The 24,222-nt window shown below is 39.4% G+C and overlaps 1 protein-coding gene across 2 annotated transcripts; it reads left to right on the forward strand.

Moving 5' to 3' along the window:
* Positions 1 to 1,853: 1,853 nt before the first annotated feature.
* TIMMDC1 (translocase of inner mitochondrial membrane domain containing 1) lies at positions 1,854 to 24,177 on the forward strand. Of its 2 annotated transcripts, none has more exons than XM_068975234.1 (7): positions 1,854 to 2,231; positions 5,179 to 5,344; positions 8,398 to 8,486; positions 9,156 to 9,223; positions 16,256 to 16,334; positions 19,624 to 19,734; positions 21,920 to 24,177. In XM_068975234.1, exons 1-7 carry the CDS (start codon positions 2,038 to 2,040, stop codon positions 22,068 to 22,070), a joined length of 858 nt encoding a protein of 285 aa, XP_068831335.1. In that variant the 5' UTR covers positions 1,854 to 2,037; the 3' UTR covers positions 22,071 to 24,177. The 2 variants fall into 2 exon arrangements, with proteins under 2 accessions (XP_068831335.1, XP_068831342.1); XM_068975241.1 differs by having other exon boundaries at positions 2,062 to 2,272.
* The last annotated feature ends 45 nt before the right edge of the window (positions 24,178 to 24,222 follow it).

Raw genomic sequence — 24,222 nt, forward strand, 5'->3', positions numbered from 1 at the left:
GCTTGGAGCAGCAGGAGAGTAGGAGAGTGACAAGTAGTTTGAGGAGCTGAGGTGGAATAGCAAGTGTGAGCAGGCCTAGGATGTGGAGACTTCTTGAGTGATCAGATGACAAAGGGAACCTTAAGAAAGAGGCTTAGTTATCCAAGTGAGAAGGCAGCTATGACTTTAGCAAAATTTGCCTGTTAATCTCATTTGTATCTATAAGGTAGTGAGGGAGCATTTAAGTTGTATATAAATGATTTCAGTAATACCTGCCCACACTCCCACCTTCCAATTCAAAGTCCTCCTCATCCCAGAATGATTGTGGAGTCATCTTAAGCATTTAGATTTTCCACATGTAGACTAGACATAGCATAGTCATTTCCTTGAGCTTTCGCCTTGGGACTTTATATGGTGCCCACCTCTGCCTGTATGGGTTAGGCAGCAATCTGCAGCCAGACAGGAGTCAAGGGATCTAAAGTCTTGATTCAAAGACTTACGTGAATGTAGGTACTGGAGATACAGAAATGCACATACATGAGCCCTGACCTCAAAGTTAGTCTACTGAGACACACAGTAAATAGGAAATCATGATGCAATGTAGTAAATGCTACGATGGGAACTGAATCTAATCCCGTCTCCCAGACACCAGAGATCTTCCTGGCGCCGCGGACTAACTCAGCTAGTTACTGTTATCAGTCAGTTCCCAGTGCCCTATCTATAGAATTCCAGCTGTCAAATTCCAGAAATCTATTTACCTTATCTCACTAAAGAGTGTAACAGTTTAGACTTAAACCTAGAAAGGAATAAGGATGAGATTGGCAAGGAGAATACGTATGTTTGGTTGCTGGCAGAGCTTAAATGAAATAACACAAACCAGTCTGAGAATATTGTAAATGTGTACATTTTAAATAAAACTAGAAAGTATATGTGAATGACAGCTGTAGTGGCGGGATATTATTGCTATTATAACTATTAAGTCAACACCTGGTAGAAATTCCAGAAAGTGCCCTGCCTTTTGAGAAACAGTAGGCATATAAACTAAGGGGAGTACCACCTATCTTGTGGAGCCCAGAGTGGATTTCTTTAAAAAGTGTTCTGGAGATCTCCGGGCACCCGGCACCATACTCCTCTTCGATGCCTTGGTCTTTTCTGAAAACCAGAATGAACCCCGTCCAGTAGTCTGTGACAGAGTAGGTTAGGATGGATTTGCCCAAACTGCCTTCCCCTTTCCGTACTCCACTGTAATGAACACCGCACTTTTTCTTCTTCACGGCATTTCTGCTGTTATAAATGGCTTCCCTGATAGATCAGATGGTTAAGAATCCGCCTGCAAGGCAGGAGACCTTGGTTCGAGCCCTGGGTCGGGAAGATCCGTGGGGGAGGGATAGGCTACCCACTCCACTACTCGGGCTTCCCTTGTGGCCTAGCTGGTAAAGAATCCGCCCGCAATGCGGGAGACGTGGGTTCAATCCCTGGGTTGGGAAGATCCCCTGGGAAAGGGAAAGGCTACCCACTCCAGTATTCTGGCCTGGAAAACTCCATGAACTCTATAGTCCATCGGGTGGCAAAGAGTCGGATACGACTGAGCCACTTTCACTTCAGCGTTAAGACCACATCTCCCCGCCTGCAATCTACCTACCACCCTGCTTTCCAGTCGCAGAAGAGTGAGGACGGCACCGGAAGTCAGACTGCGCTGAGCGTGGCTCCTTGTCACTACCTCATTTCCGGCGGGCTGGCCTGGCACTGTCCCGCCCCCAGCCGGAAGTGTGTTCGGCTCCGGTTCCGGCTTTGCCGCGTCCCGCAGCCTTTGCCCTCGTTGGGGAGGGACTTCCTGTCTCGTGTGTCATAGTGCCTCCAAAGTTAGGCTTGGCACCGAGGGCCTGTGTGTCAAGCGGTGTGTCGGCGGGTATGGCCGCAAATTAACACGGGACTAGTGTAAAGATACTCTCCCATTCCTTCTTGCAGTTACCGTCGCTCATCCCCCACCGCACCTCCGAAAGGCCTTGGCCTCCTAAGCGCCCAAGCGAGTGTCTGTCGACAGGTTCGGAGAAGGTCATGGAAGCGCGGCCGCCGGCCCCACGGAGCTTCCTCTGCAGGACGCTGAGTCCTTTCCCTCGGGTGTTTGCTGCCGAAGCTGTGGCCGCCGATCCCAAGGCTCTTGTAGAGGACCAGGAACTGTCTTCCTTCGTCTCAGAACCCCAATATCCGGAATCCGGATGGGACCGCCTCCGGGAGCTGTTTGTCAAAGAGTAAAAGTGCCTACAGTCTGTGGGGAGGGGCTACGAAGGAGGTGACTTGCAGCCTGGGTCATGTGGGGCGAAGGACCCCAGGGTGGTGTGATTTATTTTTGCGGGATTTGGAGTTTAATATAATGTACTCCAAGCATGTATCCTAACATTGCTATTTGGTAGTTCTGTTGATTGACAGGCCGGTTTTCAGATGGAGAGGGTGAGACTAACTGAAAGTAGGGACTTTTAGGAGTGTTTAGGGAGTCTAACATAGTCTTTAATGTAATCCCCTGACTTTACAAATCAGAAGAATTAGAGTAAGCTATTTAGCGACCCTAGAACCAACATCTGGAGGACTCCAGTATTCTTTTTCGTGTATCACTTGATCCCAGATTCTGATGCTTCTTGAACAGTAGCCCTGCTCCCCGCCACAAAAATGGAGGTTGGAGAGAGAACACAGTGGTTAAAATTTTTACTCTGCCAAATAAGGAATGTATAAAAAAAATAGTAGCAACTGTTGTTGCAAAGATATTAGCTGGATTCACCAGTAAATTGGTGTCAGAATAAATGATAAATAACCCTTTAAATTGAATTAACTTTAATGGAAAACTCAGGATAATTAATTTCATCATTTTTATTCCTCACTTACCGGTGAAAAGTTTTCCCTTTTTATGAAGTACTTTACCATATACTGATAGACAGGGAGGCCTGGCATGCTGCAATTCATGGGGTGGCAAAGAGTTGGACACGACTGAGCGACTGAACTGAAATTACCATATACTACACTGTAGTATCAACTGGTTAAATTAACATTGAAGCTTTATTATGTTGCTGAAATAGACCAGGGGAGCCAGTGGAATTGTATTTAATTACTTTCTTTAGAATTCATCATCTTATTTTAAAGATAATGAGGCCGCCCTTCCATTGGTCATTCCAAATTTATTTGAGATACTTGTGAACGATCCTGTGTAGTACACAACAGAAAAGGTTTGTTTTTGTTGATTTATTTATTTTTAATTGAAAATAGTTGCTTTACAATGTTGTGTTAGTTTCTGCCATACAGCAACATGAATCAGCCATAGGTTCCCTTCCTCTTGAACCTCCCCTCCCAACCTCCCACCCCATCCCCGTGCATGTAAGTTGTCACAGAGCACCAGGTTGAGCTCCCTGTGTTACACAGCAGCTTCCCGTTAGCTATCTGTTCACTTTACGTATGGTAATGTATATATTTCAAAGGTACTATCTCAATTCTTTCCACCCTCGCCTGCCCCTGCTGTGTCTATAAGTCTGTTCTCTATGTCTGAATCTCTATTCCTGCCCTACAGATAGGTTCATCGGTACCATTTTTCTAGATTCCATGTATATGCATTAATATATGATACTCGTTTTCCTGACTTAACTTCACTCTAACAGGCTCTAAGTTCATCCACCTCACTAGAACTGACTCAGATTCATTTGAAAAAGGTTATTTTGATCAGCCTTATAAACCACAGAATGTTGGAGCCGAAGGAAATTTGAAAGATAATTTAATATAACTTTCATTGTTCCTTGCATGTCATGGGTGAGGAAACCAAGGTTCGGAATGATTGTGGTCTACCTGTAGGTCACTTAGTGGTGGATGGCAGAACCAGAACTACAACCCCATTGTTGCTACTTTTAGTCTAGCTCCTTTCCACCACTCTTCCCTGTTTGTTTACCATTCATTAGTTCTTAGGCCCAATCATGTAACTCCATAGAGTGTCTGTTGATAATATGGAGAAAAAATATTGCTATGTCATGGAATTTTTCAGAGGATGAAAAAGATATCGTATGCATTTCCTGGCATGTTAAATCTTAAGCTCTTTTTTCATTTTCTCTTTTCCGAGTTCTCCCACTTTTTATGTAAATGTTTTTGGTTTTATTCACTATACAAGATGAAATATAAAGTTCAGATGATAGCAGTTTTTCCTATTGATATAAGAATTTGTTTCTTAAGAAATTTTTTTAGGTTTCTCACTTGTATATGCGGCAACTATAAGAACTCACTGATTCTGATTTCAAAAATGTGGTTGTTAGAATTAGATAAACACTTGTACAGTCTCAGAAGAAAGCAAGTTAGTAGTTTGTAAAAAATTAATATTCAGTGGTTTACTTATGTAGGAGGGCCATTACTTCTAGTAACTAAACACTTACAAACTTAGCTGTTTGTTAGAGCAATTTCCAGAGGACATCTTGGAAGCCGCAACATAGCTTCTAGTTTCTAATGCTTTTGAGAGTAATAGAGTGAATGAAATAGTAGCTTTTCCCATTTATTTTAGGGTGGTCTGTGGTGCCCACTGCATCATGAGCTTTCTCACTCAGTGGTCTTTAATAGATAGTACAGGCCCATCTGAGCATGACATAAAAATTAAATATTCAGAAAGATAAAATTTTGGTATTTTTTTACATATAGGTATTCATTCTTGCATACATTGTCCTAAAATCCCATAAGTTTTTATAATTTCCAAAAGTTACCTAAAAATTCAAAAAGGTAATTGTTAATTTCTGCATCCAGTTTACAAATTCTTTCTGTTTCCAGGATATAGTAGAGCTGTAAGAGTCATCAAATAAAATAACCCTTTAAAAAACCTTTTTATTGCAGTATAAATAAAATATGCACCTAGAAAAATGTACATAAGTATACCTGTCAGTGACTTTTCACTAAACATAGGTCTATATCCAGCCCTGAGAGACTGTTAACAGTGTCCCAGAAGCTCCCCCTTGTGCCCCTTCTCTGTCCTTGCCCCTGCCTTCCCAAGAATACCTACTAATCTAACTTCTGAAAGCATAGGTTAGTTTTGACTGAGATTTGAGCCACTTGTAATATAATTATTTAATTCATCAGAACTTAAGTCCTGTTTAGCATTTGGGATAATTCTGATCATACTGTCTTTTGGAGAGCAGTATCCATAAACTTATCCCAAACAACATTGTCTTTTTGATGTTTTAGTGAACAGCAGAGAACTTCAAAAGAACTTCAGGATATTTACAAGGCAGCAGCTTCAGCAGGCATCATCGGCTGGGCATATGGGGGAATACCAGCATTTATTCATGCTAAACAGCGCTACATTGAGCAGAGCCAAGCAGAAGTTTACCACAACCAGCTTGATGCTGTGGTACGTACTGGTGTTCTAATAGTATTTGGGGGCATGCCAATTGGGAGCCTGGTGGGCTGCCGTCTATGGGGTCACACAGAGTTGGACACGACTGAAGCAACTTAGCAGCAGCAGCAGCAGCAGTTTTAGCTGCTCACTTTATACTTAATCATCTAGCTAGGTAGTAGAGTTGAGAAGACTTAGGAAACAAAGTCTACTCAGCAATAGTGGAAGTGCTAATGCTATAGTGCGTACTCAAACTTTGTCAGACCACTTTTCTTACTAGAATTGATCACCACCGTGGCTCTACTTTCTGAAATATATTTCTAATCTCCTGCTAAATCATCAAGGCTCAGCTGTAGTGTATTTATCCTATTCACAAAGCCTATGTGCAGTACAGTAGCTCACACTAAAATAATCATTAACAATTAGAGCTTTACAGTTTGTTGAGTGCTGACTCATTTGTTGTATCTTACATCTGTATATCAGTTCTATTGTCCTAGTGAGGAAGTTATGGCTCATAATTTTTTGTTTTTTAAAATCTATGTTGTTTTTTTTTAAATTGTGTCAAGTTTTAAAAGTTGCAAAAGTAGTGCCAGTGTCCTGTAACGTCCAAGAGGGATTGGTTCCAGGACTCCTGTGGATACCAAAATCCACAAATGCTCGAGTCTTTTATTTTAAAAAAAACCATAGTACCATACGTCCTTCATATCCATGGTTCCACTTCAGGTTCCAAATCTGGGGATACAGAGGGCTGACTGTACAAAGAATTCCTGTGCACCTTTCAGTCAGATTCCCCAAATATTAACATTTTACCACATTAGATTTCTTATTCTCTCTGTATGAGGCATGCTGTTGTTTTATTGTGAACTGCTTGGGAGTATGTTTTAGGCATGGTGAGTGCTTCAGCATACATTTCCTAAAAAACAAAGACATTTTCTTACATAACCACAATATTATTATGCAGTTCAGGACATTAATACTGATAGAGTACTATTATCTTATCAATGGACTTTATGTAAATTTTGCTTATTGTCCCACTAACGTTATTTTTAAAGTAAACAAGTTATTAAAAAATTTTTTTTCTGGTCCAGGATCTAGTACTGGATCAGGTGTTGAATTTGCCTATTGTGCCTCTCTAGTCAGTCTCCATTAATTTGGAACAGTTTTTCTATTGTTCTTTGACTTTCATGACCTCAATATTTTTTAAAACTTGGGGTTTTATTTTGTATTGTAGAATGTCCCACAATTTGGACATTTGATGTTTTCTTGTGATTAAATTTCACTTAAGTGTTTTCACAGGAATACCCTACAGTTAATACTATATCCTTCCCAGTAAGTAATGATAAGAAGCATGAGATACCTATTTGTCCCCTACTGGGGATACTTACTTTAATCACTTAATTAAGATGGTCCCTGCCATGCTTATCCACTATAAAGTTATTGAGCTTTTCCCTTTGTGGTTAATAAATATCTTAGAAATACTTATTAGATACTTTGAGACTCTGCAGATATCCTATTTTTCATCAATTTTTCATCCTCTGGTTTCAGTATGCAGTGCTGATTCTTTCCTAAAATAGTTATTACTGTGGTGGTAACCAAATGGCCATTTTCTAATTCCATCATCCATGTGTATTTATTGGTTAGTATTCTGCTGTAAGGAAGAGCTTTCACTTTCCCTCTATTTATCTGTCCATTTATCCATTTATAATTTATTCAGCATGGACTTGTTGACTCTTATGTTATTCTGTGGTTTTATAATCCATTATTACCATCATTTATTTTGATACTTGGCATCGATTTAGACTGTTGGAATCCCTTCAGGCTAGCTCCTGTGTCCTTTTGATGATGTCCCCGTTAGTCTTTGAACACATCTTTACTTTGGAGTACAGCATGGTTTTTCTGGTTCATCTTTTCAAGCACCAGCCTTGTTTCTTTTAAAATGGTATTTAAATGACTCAGGGAACTTGGGGCTCTGTGACAGTCTAGAAGAGTGGGATGGGGAAGGAGGTTTGGGAGGGAGGGGACATGGGTGTACCTATGGCTGATTCTTGTTGATGTATGACAGAAAACCACAAAATTCTATAAAGCAATTATCCTTCAATTAAAAAGAAATAAAGTGGCAAAAAGAGAACAGTATTTAAAAACCAAGATCTGGAGCTAGGCATGCTCATTGCTACTGAGGTATGATGGTGTCTAAGCAGATAGAGCTAGGAAATGTGTATGTATGTGTGTGATTTATATACATTTTCATACATATATCTCTGTTTCTATATTTGTCTACCTGTTCCGTGAAAGCCATGAGTTTGCACTGATACCTTTCAGAGAGGTTTTGACTTGCCCAGTATCATATAGTAGCTAAGACTACACCTAGGGATTCTGTCAGATTCTTTAAAAATCTAGGCGTTACCCTCACAATATTATGCCAGACTTGCTTCATGGTGGTTAATGAAAATGAGTGGTGGGAACAGAAAACCTAACTTCCAATTTAGACTTTATTCTTTATTGGCTGAGTGATCTTGGTTAGAAACTTCCTCTTTATGCCTTTTAACACCTGCTTGAAGAAAATGTTGTAAAGATTAAATGAGGTAATATGTTAGCAACTTTTACATAGAAGGTGGTCAGTAAAGATTAGGCTTTTTTTCTTCCTTTCTTCCTTTCGTGCACGTCTGTATTACTTTAATCCTTACTGTTTATAGTTTACTCAGTGTTCCTTCTTTATTTTCTGTTTTTTCTTTTCCCCACAATTTCTTGAAAAAAAGCATGTCTAATACTGATTTTATGTCTGCTCATAGTATTTGCCATATGGATTCTTAGTTGCTCTTTAACTGATGAATTACTTGGTTGACACTGCATTTCTTAGTTCCTTTTACACCCTGTGATAGAATAGAGTGCACATGGTGCATTTGCTTAAGTTTCAGTAATTGAAGAATGACATTTCTAGAGATTTTCTATTGTTTGTATCTATTTAGGTGTCCCTACCTATTTCCTAGCTGACATTCCTCCACCATGGTTTTAGAACACGGAAAGTATCAAGGTATCTCGGAACCTCACAGCCTTTTTGTTAACTTTAGCAATCTGCCCATCGTGCTGCTACACGAGGCTTCATCCGGTATGGCTGGCGCTGGAGTTGGAGAACGGCCATGTTTGTGACTATATTCAAGTAAGTTCTGTGAATCGTCATGAAGGATTTTAGCTATTCTTTTAGGAGCACATTGTTTCAACAAATGGAGGTATAAAATCTGAACACCCATATAAAAGTGATCTATGATACCTTTTTCTCAAGAACTGTTACCTATTTATGCAAAAGATTGGTCCAGCTGTAGTTTTGTGTCCATGGATGATGGCCTGCCAGGCTTCTCTCGTGGCACAGTGGTAAAGATTCCGCCTGCTGTTGCCGGAGATGTGGGTTTGATCTTTGGGTTGGGAAAATTCCCCTGGAGGAGGAGGAGGCAACCCATTGCAGTATTCTTGCCTGGAAAATTCCATGGACAGAAGGAGCCTGGAGAGGTGTAGTCTGTGGGGTCGCAAAGTGTTAGACATGTCTGAGCACCTTGCACAGCTGAGCACGCATGCACATGAAGGCCTGCCAGGTGGTGTCAGAATAGATACAGGGCTGCTAAATCAGAGGAATTCTGCAGAACTTTTCTTTACTTTTCTGTTGCTTATTGGCACATTATAGCAATCTGAAACAGCTCACTGAAGGAGCCTACTGGAACCAGGGATTGACATAGTAGGCTCGTCTAAACTAACACGTATCACTTTAGTGAAAGTTAAAGTCAAGAAGGTAATTGGGATATGCTTTAAATTTTGTTTTCTTCTTCCTTCTTAGTACAGTGAACACTGGTCTAAACGTTTACCGAAATAAAAATGCCTTAAGCCATTTTGTCATTGCAGGAGGTAAGACATTTTGTTCCTATTTCATATTTCAATCTCAAATATGGTTTAAGAAACATGTAAGGAGTTATAAGTCATGGCTACTGAATTCTTTGGTTGGCTTCTCATCACATCTCATTTAACATTTATGCAAGATATATGGAAAAGGTGCTTGGTCTTTGGTATACTTAGTGAACAAAACAGAAAAAAGTCTTTGCCTTCGTTGAGTTTTATCATCTAATGTCTATGGGATAAAACAGGTTGCTATGATAAAAAGTAATAAATAAGTGGGGAGGTAGGATCTAATGTGGACAGGTTGATTGATTTCTAAGGAAGTGACATTTAAGCTGATAGCTGAAGAATGGGAAAGAGCAGGCCTTGCAGAGAAGAGTCACCTAAGGCAGGGGTAACTTCAAGGGTGAAGGCTCTAAGGTTTCTCAAATGTAGGATAATATGACTGCAACATAGTGAATGAGGGGAAGAGTGGCTTGAGAGAATTGTGAGGTTAGGTAGAGAGGAGCCAGATTTTTTATGATAAGAAATTAGATTTTGTTTTAAAGCACTCTGCCTCTGGTAGACATGCCCTCTTTAAAGTGAACATTTTTTAAAAGTGTTGAATATTTTCATTACATTTCTGGTACAAATCTAGTATATTTCCCGAAATGTAAATGAAGTTAACTGCCATTTAGATGCAAACACTCACTAATTCATGTATATTTCCTCACATAAAAGAACATACATATACTTCACATAACAGTTTTTTACTTTCTGTTTGGAAATAACTTCAGGCTTATAGAAAGCTGCAAAAATAAAAGTAACACAAGGAGCACCATGAGCAGTATCCTTTAGTACAAAGATTCTGTTATTGTTAAGAACTTTTTCAAGCTCCCCACCCCATGCCTATCCTGATTCTATTTTTTTCCCATCAACTTGCCATGAAGTGATGGAACCAGATGCCATGATCTTAGTTTTTGTATGTTGTGTTTCAAGCCAGTTTTTTCACTCTCTTCTTTCGCCTTCATCAAGAGGTTCTTTAGTTCCTCTTCACTTTGTGCCATTAGGCTGAAGTGACACACTTTATTTTATTGGGCTCCCAAAATTACTGCAGATGGTGACTGCAGCCATGAAATTGAGACCCTTGCCCCTTGGAAGAAAAGCTATGACAAACCTGGACAGTGTATTGAAAAGCAGAGGCATCACTTTGCCAGCAGAGGTCCATCTAGTCAAAGCTGTGGTTTTTCCTGTGGTCATGTATGGATATGAGAGTTGGACTGTGAAGAAGGCTGAGCACCGAAGAATTGATGCTTTTGAACTGTGGTGTTGGAGAAGACTCTTGAGAGTCCCATGGACTGCAAGGAGATCCAGCCAGTCCATTCTGAAGGAGATCAGCCCTGGGATTTCTTTGGAAGGAATGATGCTGAGGCTGAAACTCCAGGACTTTGGCCACCTCATGCGAAGAGTGACTCATTGGAGAAGACTCTGATGCTGGGAGGGATTGGGGGCAGGAGGAGAAGGGGACGACAGAGGATGAGATGGCCGGATGGCATCACTGACTCGACGGATGTGAGTCTGAGTGAACTCCGGGAGATAGTGAAGAACACGGTGTGCTGCAGTCCATGGAGTTGCAAAGAGATGGACATGACTGAGCGACTGAACAACAACCACCACCCACCTCTGGCTGCAAAGCATGTGGAATCTTAGTTACCTGACTAGAGATTGAACCCAGGAAGTTGGCAGTGAAAGTGCAGAGCCCTATCCTCTGGACCGCCAGGGAATTCCCATTTATTAACATTTTAGCCCATTTGCTTTATCACTTATGCTCTTTGTTTTAGGTGCACTCTTTCTCTTTCTGTGAATACACAGGCAAACACACATATACATAATTTGAGCTTAACATTTTAATGAAACATCTAAAAACATGAAACGAGAAATAGGTATTAATAGCATTGGAGCAGCTAGAACTTGCCCTGTTTTAACTTGTGAAAAATTTTACATGGATATTCTATAGTGCCTATATCCAAAGAAAACACTTGTGTTTCTGCCTTCAGTTGCTCCTCATATTTACGCCTGCTATATGTTTTTTGTCATCTACCCTGTTAAATTCCCAAACTGGAAATCAATTAATGGTGTGGTTCTGCCCTTTATGTCCCCTCTCCAAACTTCTGGTTCTGTCAGTCTTATTTCTTAAATATTTGAACTCTCTCACCTCTTTTCCCACTGCTACTGCAGGTTTTCCATGGTTCTCATCTCGGTTTGCTTCAAACCTCTACTGTTATCTGACTTGTTTTGAAATATGAGTATGATTTTAGCACTTTTCTGCTTCAGACTCTTCCTTAGTTTCCCATCACACTAAAGTCGATTCTTTTTTTTTTTTAAGGTCGATTCTTGACCTAACCTTCATGTACCACTCTTGCATGAGCCTTATAATCTACTTTGATTTATCACACCCAGCATATTCTTGCTCTACAAGAATTCTTGCTTGAATCCAACTTTCCACTCCCATAACTAATTTTATTCAGCTCCATACTTAACACCTGTCTTTCAAGGTTGAGTTCATCTGTCTGCTTCAGCTTCCTCAGAGGGTTCTCCTAGCTCCCATTTTCCTATCTCATGTACCTTTCCCCTGTGTTCTCATAATTCACTGTAAACAGTTTTATCAAAGCATTTATAACACTATGTTATAGCAGTTTACTAGTTTTGCTTCCCTACTAGACAACTCACTAAAATTCAGAGAAAGTGTTTGCCTTTTATGTCACAATTGTTTGACATATAGGAGGGTAGAATAAAGGTTTCTCGATTGAATGTAAATATTACTAAAATAAGAATAGAAAAATATATATGATAGAAAATATATTTTTATCTCAAACCATCAACCAACATTAAAATAAGTAATATAACACTAAAATTTTAAAAAAATCATCCTTTATCCTGAAGTCAGAATCAGGTAAGGAGGTCTTCCCTCACCACTATTAATTGGTATTTGTTTGAACACTTATAAAAGTATTTTCAATATCCAGAGAGCTTGGCAAATCCTTTCCTCCAAAAGTAATAATAAAATTGGACAAAATTATCAAAAACAATCCCTTAAATATCCTGGAACTGAGCAAGGGCACACAACAAATTGAGAAGCATTTATTTAAGAATTTCTACTAAATCTTGGTAAGAACAATGGTAGTCTGTAGTGCTTCAGCCTGAGGCTGCTCCCACCTAATGCCCAGCTCCATGATACAGACGTTCCACAAGGGCAGGGCAGGCTGGGAGGACCAATACTAATATTAGAGATGACTGACTAGATTTGGAGCAGAACGCAGAGAAGTCTGTGCCTAAAAGGACAGAAATGGTATGGACCTAACAGAAGCAGAAAATATTAAGAAGAGATGGCAAGAATACACAGAAGAACTGTACAAAAAGGATCTTCACGACCCGGATAATCATGATGGTGTAATCACTCATCTAGAGCCAGACATCCTGGAATGTGAAGTCAAGTGGGCCTTAGAAAGCATCACTACGAACAAAGCTAGTGGAGGTGATGGAATTCCAGTAGATCTATTTCAAATCCTGAAAGATGATGCTGTGAAAGTGCTGCACCCAATATGCCAGCAAATTTGGAAAACTCAGCAGTGGCCACAGGACTGGAAAAGGTCAGTTTTCATTCCAATCCCAAAGAAAGGCAATGCCAAAGAATGCTCAAACTACCACACAATTGCACTCATCTTACACGCTAGTAAAGTAATGCTCAAAATTCTCCAAGCCAGGCTATAGCAATACGTGAACCGTGAACTTCCTGATATTCAAGCTGGTTTTAGAAAAGGCAGAGGAACCAGAGATCAAATTGCCAACATCCGCTGGATCATGGAAAAAGCAAGAGAGTTCCAGAAAAACATCTATTTCTGCTTTATTGACTATGCCAAAGGCTTTGAGTGTGTGGATCACAATAAACTGTGGAAAATTCTGAAAGAGATAGGAATAGCAGACCACCTGACCTGCCTCTTGAGAAATCTGTATGCAGGCCAGGAAGCAACAGTTAGAACTGGACATGGAACAACAGACTGGTTCCAAATAGGAAAAGGAGTACGTCAAGGCTGTATATTGTCACCCTGCTTATTTAACTTCTATGCAGAGTACATCATGAGAAATGCTGGACTGGAGGAAACAGTAGCTGGAATCAAGATTGCCGGGAGAAATATCAATCACCTCAGATATGCAGATGACACCACCCTTAAGGCAGAAAGTGAAGAGGAACTAAAAAGCCTCTTGATGAAAGTGAAAGAGGAGAGTGAAAAAGTTGGCTTAAAGCTCAACATTCAGAAAACGAAGATCATGGAATCCGGTCCCATCACTCCATGGGAAATAGATCGAGAAACAGTGGAAACAGTGTCAGACTGTATTTTTTTGGGCTCCAAAATCACTGCAGATGGTGACTGCAGCCATGAAATTAAAAGACGCTTACTCCTTGGGAGAAAAATTATGAGCAACTTAGATAACATATTCAAAAGCAGAGACCTTACTTTGCCGACTAAGGTCCGTCTAGTCAAGGCTATGGTTTTTCCAGTAGTCATGTATGGATGTGAGAATTGGACTGTGAAGAAGGCTGAGCGCTGAAGAATTGATGCTTTTGAACTGTGGTGTTGGAGAAGACTCTCGAGAGTCCCTTGGACTGGAAGGAGATCCCACCAGTCCATTCTGAAGGAGCTCAACCCTGGGATTTCTTTGGAAGGAATGATGCTGAGGCTGAAACTCCAGGACTTTGGCCACCTCATGCGAAGAGTTGACTCATTGGAGAAGACTTTGATGTTGGGAGGGATTAGGGGCAGGAGGAGAAGGGGACGACAGAGGATGAGATGGCTGGATGGCATCACTGACTCGATGGACAGGACTCTGAGTGAACTCCTGGAGTTGGTGATGGACAGGGAGGCCTGGCGTGCTGCGATTCATGGGGTCGCAAAGAGTCGGACACGACTGACCGACTGAACTGAACTGAAGGGTGTTGCTGAAAACAATAGCAAACACTTAGGAAAGAGCAACATCACACAGCTAACTGGAGGTTTTGGTGGTCTTTAGGGCAAGCGGTCGATTAGTAGATGAGGTAGAGTTTTACCAAAGACGTCCAGAGAACCAGAAAGCCAACGGAGACGTCATTAAGAACCTACTAATCCCCAGAACTCCGGCAAGTTTCCTGTCTGTGTAGGCACACTCAGGAGAGACTGGGAAGGGCCCCCTAGCAAGCTGCTTATCTGCGAGGCCTCATGAACACAGAAAGTAAAAGCAGAAGATTTATAAACTGCCTAAACCTTGAGTGCGCTCCTCAAGCCACAGACAGAGCCACTGACAAAAGGTGGCAGCCTCACTGGCTCGCAGTGTGTGCTCACAGCCACTGGCAGATCGCTGGCTGCCTGCCTAGCTGGTGCGATTCCGGGGGAGCCAGACCTAAAAGTGAAGGCCAAGCGGAGACCTCTGCTGGCTGCACTCTACTAAACAAGAAAACCAAGACTCCGCAGGATTGGTCCAGGCAAATCACTACAGCAAAGAACCACAGCCATGCCTCTAGGTAGGAAGATATTCCAGCTCCAAGTTGTAGCAGACAGAAGACTTTAAAGTGTTTACGATGATTAAAGTGTGATGATAGTTATCAATCAGAAAATATCCCTAAAGATAGAAATTATTTTTAAGAGTCAAATGAATATTCTGGAGTTGATAAATACAATAATGGAAATTAAGAATTCACTGAAGAGAAGGCCCTTAACAGCCAGTTTGAGAGAGCATGGGAGAATCAATGAACTTGAAGATAGATCGATATAGGTTATCTTTTATGAAGGACAGAATTTTAAAAAATGAAGACAAATGAATAGAGCCTCAGAGATCTGTGGGACACAATCAGTTCAGTTCAGTTCAGTCGCCCAGTCATATCCAACTCTTTGCGACCCCATGAATCTCAGCACACCAGGCTTCCCTGTCCATCACCAACTCCCAGAGTCCACCCAAACCCATGTCCATCAAGTCGGTGATGCCATCCAGCCATCTCATCCTCTGTCGTCCCCTTCTCCTGCCCCCAATCCTTGCCAGCATTAGGGTCTTTTCCAAGAATATAAATAACAGAGAGGAAAGGAAAAAAAGGGAAGAAAAAGAATTTTAAGAAATTATGGCCACAGGCTTCCCAAATTTGATGGAGAACATTAATCTACACATCCAAGAATCTCAACAAACTCCAGGAAGAATAAACATGAAAAGATTCACACCTAGACACATAATAGTTACACTGTTGAAAGATAGAGAAAAATCATGAAATAGAAAAGTTAAAAAATTATTATACTTAAATAAAAAATATAAACCTCAAATGTTAATGTTTAAAAATGTTACCACCTGAAATGGCATTTGTTGTTTTGTGCATAGTGAAAGAGGAAAATGAATGGATATCTTGGGTGTACAGTCTTAGTGGTAAGGAAAAAGGACCTATGCTCCAGCCACCAGGTGGCAATGTAGGCCAACTGCCCACTTGCAGGTCTGCTGGTGAGGTGAAGCTTAGCAGTACAGAGCTGGTGAGGCTGAGGACGCCCCTGGTGGTATGGCCTTTCTACTGTAGGAGGCACCGGTTCTGTCCCTGATTGGGGAACTAAGAGTCCACATGCCATGCAGCATGTCCAAAAAGAAAAAAGAAAGAGCGAAGCTGCAGGAAGACATGAACTGCAAGTGGCTAGGGAAGATTCTTATTGTTTATTTGGAGAAAAGTTTCCTTAAAGCAGGAAGAAATAAAAGAGGTAGAAGTGAAGAAATAACAGATTTTTAAGGTGAGGTTGGCAAAAAAGCAGAATGAGAAGAGGCTGGCTGGGTCCATAGAACCGACTGAGCAGTTCTGTTTGTTAAAGGGACCTTTCTTCCTTTAAACTTGCAGAGTGGATGAGAACCTGGCCATATGGGAAGTCTAGGTTGTGGTGATATATTAATGTTGGGTTCAAAAAGCTTACTTGGAGATTTATGTCCTTATAGAAGGAACGTGTTTAAATGGAACTCTGGTGTTTAAAAATGATTTTATACTGCTTTTTGTTCCTTTTAAAATAGCTGTCACAGGAAGTCTTTTTAGAATAAACTTAGGCCTGCATGGCCTAGTAGCTGGTGGCATAATTGGAGCCTTGCTGGGGTAAGTATTAACATATTTTGATTCTAAATTAATATAACTTATTAATTAATTCATTAATGCCTTGCTTGTTAAAAATCGGAATCATTTCTAAAGAACAGATTTAATCCTTAGAGGATTTAACCCCGTAAAAGATCTCTAGTCTTGTATCGAGCTTCCCTGGTGGCTCAGTCAGTAAAAAATCTGCCTGCCGTGCAGGAGACCAGGGTTTAATCCCTGTTGGAAAGATGCCTGGGAGGCGGGCATGGCAACCCACTCCAGTATTTTTGCCTGGAGAATCCCCATGGACAGAGGAGCCTGGTGGGCTGCAGTCCTTGGAATCACAGAAGAGTTGGACGTGACTGAGCGACTAAGCACAGCACAGCACAGTCTTGTATTGGTAGTAGCTTTGATTGTCCAGTTCTGATTGTATCCCAGTTGTTGATTTTACTTCTGGTCTTCACTGGGTAAAAACTGTTTAAATATCATTAACACCTGAAACTAGAGGTTTGAACAAAGATACTTATAAAGAGTAAGAAAAAGGAATAAGAAACGGCTAACAAGCACATTAAAAAAAAATGGGGGTTAGGTTTATTTAGTTTAATAAATTTTAAGACTTTTCTTCTCCAACTTTTTACTTTGAAACAGTTCAAACCTGTAGAAAAGTTGAGGTAATTAGTATGTTGAACACCCATATAACCTTCACTTAGATTCACCGGTTGTTCACATTTTTCCACATTTGTTTTCTCTCTCTCAGTATTTGTGTGGGACATGTGTATATTTCTTTTTGTTTGAACCATTTGAAATATTTGAGACCTCATAATTCTTCAGCCCTAAATACATCAGCATGTATTTCCGAGGAGAAAGAATATTCTCCAATGATTTCACAGTACAATTATCACAATAAATGATTTACCATTGATTCAATATTGTTTAAGATAACGTCCATATTCAGAATTCTTATTACAATAATGCTCTATGTGTGTGTGTATGTATATATAATATATAATTTTGTAGAATCCAGGATTCAATTGTATTTTGTTGTCATGTCTCTTTAGATTCCTTTAAGCTAGACTAGTTCCACACCTGTTTTTCCCCCCAGAATATTTCTGTTTTGTTTGATTATCCCCTCATGATTAGATTTAGGTTTGTAACGTTTTCATCAAGATTACAACATAGGTGAAGTTGTGTCCTTCTCAGTGTATGTCAAGAGACATATTATGTCACCCCTTGTAAGTGATATAACTTGATATATTAACTTTCTGTTGCTGTGTAGCAGATTAACCACACACTAAGAAGCTTCACTACCCATTTATTATATCACTTTCCTGTAGAGCAGAAGTCTGGATGGGCTCAGATGGGTTCTCTTTTTAGTATTTCACAAGGCTAAATTCAAGGTGTTGGTCAGGCAGGCTCTTACCTGGAGGCTTTGTGGAAAGAATCTGTTTCCATAAAATTCAGGTTGTTGACAGACCTGTTGTGGCTGTAGGACTGAATTCCCTGTTTCCTGGGGGGCTATCGGGGACCACCTTGTTCCTAGAGGCATCCACATTCCTTCTCCATGCCCTCTCCATGTTCAAACCAGCAGCCAGCATGTTGAATCCTTCTCATACTTTGAATCTCTCTGACTTCCATTCCTCCACCAACTGGAAAAAACTCTATTCAGATGGTTCACAAAGGTAATCTCCTTTTTGATTAACTCATTCAACTGATCAGTAACCTTAGTTACATCTGCAAAATCCGCTTTGCTGCATAACATAATTTAATCATGGGCATTATTTCTCATCAAATATTCACATTTGAGAAATTAGGGTAGGAAATTTGGGGGGACCATTTTAGAATTCTGCCTAGCACATTTGGTATCTACTAAATTTCTCCACTGCAAAGTTATCTTTTCCCATTGTGTTTAATAAGTAATCTGTGGGATGAGGTAGTGTGAATTATCTGCCCTCCAGCTGTCTTTTAGTGGTTTTAATGATCCATTGATGATCCCTAATGTAATCAGTTATTATTTAATATAAAACTGGTTACAAAATGTTGATTTGCTAGTTTTGTCATTTCTTCTGTCTTTATTAGTTGGTATTCACCTGAATAGAAAGAGTTCTTCCTCACCTTCCAAATTTGTGTTAAAATTCATCATGTGATGATATGTTGCTGGCATTTTTGTTTTCTTGTTACTATACCAACTTAGTTTGAAGGGGAAAATTGTTGAAATTAGCTGCAAAAATATGTTTTTATTGTGGTTAAAAAACACACATAACATAAAAATTACCATCTTAACCACTTTTAAGTGTACAGTTCAGGAGTGTTAACTATATTCACATTGTTGTGCAACAGGTCTCTAGAACTTCTTCGTCTTGCAGACCTGAAACTCTGTACCCACTAAACACTGTGCTCCCTTCCCCCATCCCCACACAGCCTTTGGCAACCACCTTTCTACTTTCTGTTTCTATGATTTTGGCTACTCTGAGTAATTCATATTAGTGAAATCATGTATTTTTCCTTTTGTAACTGGCATATTTCACTAAGCATAGTGTCCTCGAGTTTCATCCATGTGACAGGATCTTCCTTTTTGGGACTGCATAATATTCCATTGTATATACAGTTTCATATTTTGTTTATCCATTCATCATCAACAAACATTTCCACCTAACAAAAATAATTTTTTAAATGTGGTTACAATGTTAAATAAGGAATTTAAGTTGTATCAGAGTCAAAAACTCCCTTCTCTTTGAAAATATGAACAAAACCCTTGTCATTACTGTGATCATTATTATGTAAGTCATTTTCTTAGTGGGTAACTATTGGCATTCTGGGTCAGACAGTTGTGCCAGACTCTTGAATTTTAGGATATTTTGGCAGCTCCAACCCCCAAAGCCAGTAGCATCCTTCTCCCAACCAAAAGTACCCTTCACATTTCTTGCCCCTTACAGGATCTGGCACCATTCCTGGTATGAATTTCTTTTCTGAGAAATCTTCAATATAAAGCTGCTAACTAGAACTTATACATATACTTTCTACTAGTTTATTTATCTTTCATGATTAAAAAAAAAAGCCAACTTATAGACCTGTTGTTTTTATACCAGTTAAATTTAAGATGTTGCAATGATTGTTTTTCCTGTGTTTCAGACCAGGAAGGAAATTATCTTAATATTTTTTTATTTGACAAGGATGCTTTAACTGTCAAATGTCTCTGCACCTTGTCAGTGAGCCAGTGGTTTGGTTAGTGTTACTCGTGCCTGAGCAGAGACCGTGTCATTCTGCATGGTCTCATGATGCTTCCTTCTAAATGTTCCCTCTGTCTCCTCCTCAGCACTCCTATAGGAAGCCTGTTGATGGCACTTCAGATGTACTGCGGTGAAACAGTTCAGGAGAGAAAACAGAAGGATCGAAAAGCATTCCAGGAGCTAAAACTGGAAGAACGGTAAGGAGTGTGTTAAGACTGGATTGTTTGGCTTTCGTGTCCACAGACTGATGCTTTCTGAAACAGGTACTCTAAATTGCTGCTCAAGTCAAAGACTTTCTTTTTACTGAGTCTTTCACTTGGTACCCTACTTGGTCTTTAATATTTTTAATTAAGGAGAATGGAATAATGAAAGATACTAATTGAGAATCTTTCCTTAGATACATTTTTTTAAGTTAAATGTTATAAATCTTATTTGGTTGCATATTTTTTCTTTTCCTATGTTTGTGACTGCATTGGAAATTACGTAAAGGAAATGAATAGTAGTGAGTGAGTTTTACTTGGCTTTACTTAAAAGGTGATATCCTTGTTTACACATATGTCTGTGAACATTACATAGCATGTTAGGTCTCCACATTTAATTATTATACTTCTTGCTGTGGCTGCAATAGGTGTTAGGTACATACAGTGGCTGTTCACAGCCCAGATGCTACTGAGAAGGATGCAGACTGTCGCTTGTTCATATAGTCACTCCCTGGGATCCAGTGATGGCCAACTTCCTGTTATTCTTTGTAAGATCATCATAATAGTCTGCCGTCTAGCGCTTTGGTGCAAATGATTCTCATGGTTCTGCTTCCTGCCCACTAAGATGACATCTGCTGTTGCTTCTTTGGTAGTTTGGTAGATAAGAAGTCTTCTTTTCCCCTTGGTTTTCTTTGAAACTTCCATTTGTGCTACACATACACACTCACATACTTGGAAATTCTTAATATCTGTACATCTGTTGTCTAAGGACTTAGGTACTATAGGAGAAAAAGCATTGCTTTGGAGCCAGTGAAACCTTGAAAACAAATCTTAAATACCAGTTAGACTATTCATTCTATGAACTTAGACGTTTTCCTTAACTTCAAGCCATCAGTTTTCTCAGCTGTTGTAAGGGCAGAATCACACCAGCGTCCAACATGTTTGTTTTGTTCTGTCTTCTTCTCCATAGTAAGAGGGTGAGTGAGATATGAAGCTATTTTAAAGCACTTAAAATTCTGAATGCCAGCATAAAATTTGATATTATGGAGGGTTAAAAGCATAGAAGCATTAGCTTATTTCTAGTTCTTTAGGTGTCATGAGACTTTTTTTTTAAAAAAAGAATATTTGAGAAAGGAGTTGGAAAAGTAAGGAAAATACATGATTATTTGAATCTGATATAGGAAGTTATAGAAGAATTAACATTTGGAAAAATATGAATAGTATTCCAGTCAGAAAAAGGAAACCAGAAAAAGAAAGTTAGAGAAGTTGATCAGTTATTTAGACATAGAAAACCTCAAGAAGGGGTAAAAAACTGGATTTATAGAAATGAAAGAGTATTTTGGCAGAAGGAAATAGTGTCACTGTGTCAGTGTCAGAAGTGTTTAGGTTATTTATATATATATAATGTATATGTGGTATTTCTGAGGACAGTTAATAAATTGTTAACTTTTTAAGTGTCTGCTTCTTTGCTTGAAAATAACTATAGTATAGAGAAATCAACAAAGTGAGAATCTAAAAAATTGCCTTAGTGGGCAGAAAATATAGAACACTGGCTATATTTTCCATAGAGACATAGAAGAAGAAATGATCAAATCTTCTTATGAAAGTCATAAGTGACCTTGATAATCACTTAAAGAAAGGAAGACACTAATACTTGACTTAGAAAAAGAACCAATCTTGTATTTGAAAATTAGATATTTTAACTGCTAGTAAAAATACGTCTGTAGTGGGGTCATGACTTCTCTGTATCGAGATTACCAATGTTTTAACCTTTGTGTATGTCCTGCAAGATCTGTCAACAGAGTTTAACAGAGTGGCAGGGGGTTTCACATCCCCCTAGGCCCTGAGGGCAAGAACACAGACTGGTTCCAAGGCTCACACAAAAGCTCAAGGTGTTTTAGCAACTGCCAATTCACTGCTGAGAGAACTCTGGAATATCTCAGGAATCAGAGTTACTGCCCTGGCATTGTCCATTTTGGTAATGTGAGACTCCTACTTGGCTTGTAAGTGAAACAGGTTATGAGAGAGAATAAAGTCTTGTACTTGAAGTGCAGGGAGAAGTATTTGCTCATAAGTTGTAGTAGAGAATAAGATAAATACTATCTTTCTTAAAAAAGAAAAACTCTAAAAGCCAAAAAGATAGAACAGTACTTGCTATATCTTTCTTGTACTTTCATTACAGGAAAGCCAGACTACAATTTACTGAGCTCCTCCCTGAAGAAATTGAAAGTAATATACAGAAAGATCGATCCAAGGATGACGCTCAGAAAATTGAAGCACTGCTAAATCTTCCTAGAAACCCTTCATCAGCAGATAAACAAGACAAAGACTAAACATGCTCTGGACTTGAAGCTCAGTGAAGAGCTGAAGAGAGCTATGTCACCATGTCTGTAGCGTGCCAGTTGCTTGGGCTGCTGACACGTGTAAGCACTGGCATCTGTAGTGGCACAGTGACTTGCTCTTGCTTTTTTGTAACCAAAAATTGGGCTCTTGTACTCTTACTTTACTCTTCCTTAGATTTAAGTACATACTTGTATCTGCATTGATTGATCAATATAGATTTCCTTTCTCCAGATTTTACAGTAGTAAATTAAGATTTCCAAAAAGATTAAAGTTGAATTCTACAGGTTGTAAATTTATTCTTGTAGCCCTTTAAAAGAGTACTGTACTGATCCCTAGGAGAAGGAGAAGAAAGAACCAGGTAAGGCAGATGATCTGTGAAACCCCTGTCCCCTCGAGTCCTAGAAACAGTAAAGACCTAAATGTGTAGTTGCGTTTGATTTTGTTTTAATACAGATCAGACATGGTTTCTATGCCATTTGAAATAAAATAAAACTTAACAAAAAGGAAGTAGATAAGAATTATTAAAGAAACAGCCCGACCTTGTTCTCTCACTCAGTAATGCTGACAAGTATGTCTGTATACAAGAGCTGCTCAGAATACACTGTCTCTATGCTCCTGGAGCTTGCTGCCTGAGAAAGAAGCTGCCCTGCAGAGTATAACTTTTATTAAATGAGAGGGCAGAATGATTGAACCAAGTGTACTGAAATGAGAAAACTGCTAGTGCTTTGTTTTGGGGTTAGACCTCTTAGTTCCTACTCTAACAGCACTGTTGTTCCCATGAGCAGTGTTTGTGAAGCAGCCTAGAGTAGTGGCTAAAGCTGTGGGCTCTAGAGGCAGACCACAGGCTTGGAATCTCAGCCCTGAGGCTTCCATGTGACTTACAGCCAAGCCAGTTCACTTTAGGTCTCAAGTTTTCTCATCTGTTAAACAGTATGTATCTCAGAATAGATACTAAATGAAATGATGTGTGTAAGACATAGCACAATACTGTGGCACACAGGACATTGTCTAACAACAGATATTAGCAGTTAAAAGGGTATGAGAACCTCTGCATCAGCATAATCATCCCATTCATAAATTGCTGACAAATTGGCAGTTTATTGTTTTATTCATGCCCATGTATAGATTAAATCTTCAAATGGAAATTATAAAATTAGATGGTTGGTTTTAAAATAATTTTATTAATAAAGTAAAATATAACTCCTTTAACACATTTATTAAATGTAATAAGCAATAATTTACTATAATTTATTTAAAGTACAAATAAGCTGTCTCACGTTTGTACTGGCTGTTACTTTTTTTTAATCATGTCCAAGGATTATGACTCTTAAGCAATTCCTGGGCTTTTTTTGTTGTTGTTGTTATTGTTTATCTTCTTTAAATTCTTGTAAGGCTACTACCTTTATTTTCTTTTGTAATTTTGTTCTGTAAGCAACTATTTAAAAGTGTAGCCCTGTTCCTCAGACTGTATAGAATAATCTGATCTTTAAAGCTACTGAAATGAAACACTTTAAATCCTGCCACATTTGAGAAATTTGGTCAAACTCTTGCTGTCCAACTCCAGATTTTCAGATGAGAATGTCTAATTGACCAGGTCCACTCCTGGTCCAGTGAGCATGGAAGGCAGTTTCAGAGAAAGAGGAGTCATAAGTTAAGTCATGTAAGAACAGCAGTTGGCCACTTCTTTCTTTTCAATTCTCTGATGTCAGGGGGATCCAGAAATGCCGCAGAGAAAAAGCCACTTTAGGGATCTGAGGAAGCCTTATGGAATGCTGTTTTCATTACTTCGATCAATTTCTGCTAAAGACAGCTTACTCTTTAGTACATACACAATGAAACTATCTCATTTTAAATGAGAACCTTCTCATAAAGATTTTACAAATGGGATTAAACTAGCATAAAGCCATTTAAGGAGAGTATCAGTCCAATGTGAACCAAACATTATCACTCTCCAACCTTACTAGTGCTTTGGGGTGTACAGTAAGTCCCCTACATATGAACGAATTCCGTTCTGAGAGCGTGTTCGTAAGTCCAGCAAAGTTAGCTTAGGTACCCAGCTAACACAATTGGCTGTATACTGCTACTTTTATGCTTGCTTCTGGACATCCTGGGCTTGAAATAAAAATACTGTACTATTGTACT

This window comes from Capricornis sumatraensis, chromosome 1, assembly GCF_032405125.1.
Source record: "Capricornis sumatraensis isolate serow.1 chromosome 1, serow.2, whole genome shotgun sequence".
NCBI classification, from domain to species: Eukaryota; Metazoa; Chordata; class Mammalia; order Artiodactyla; family Bovidae; genus Capricornis; species Capricornis sumatraensis.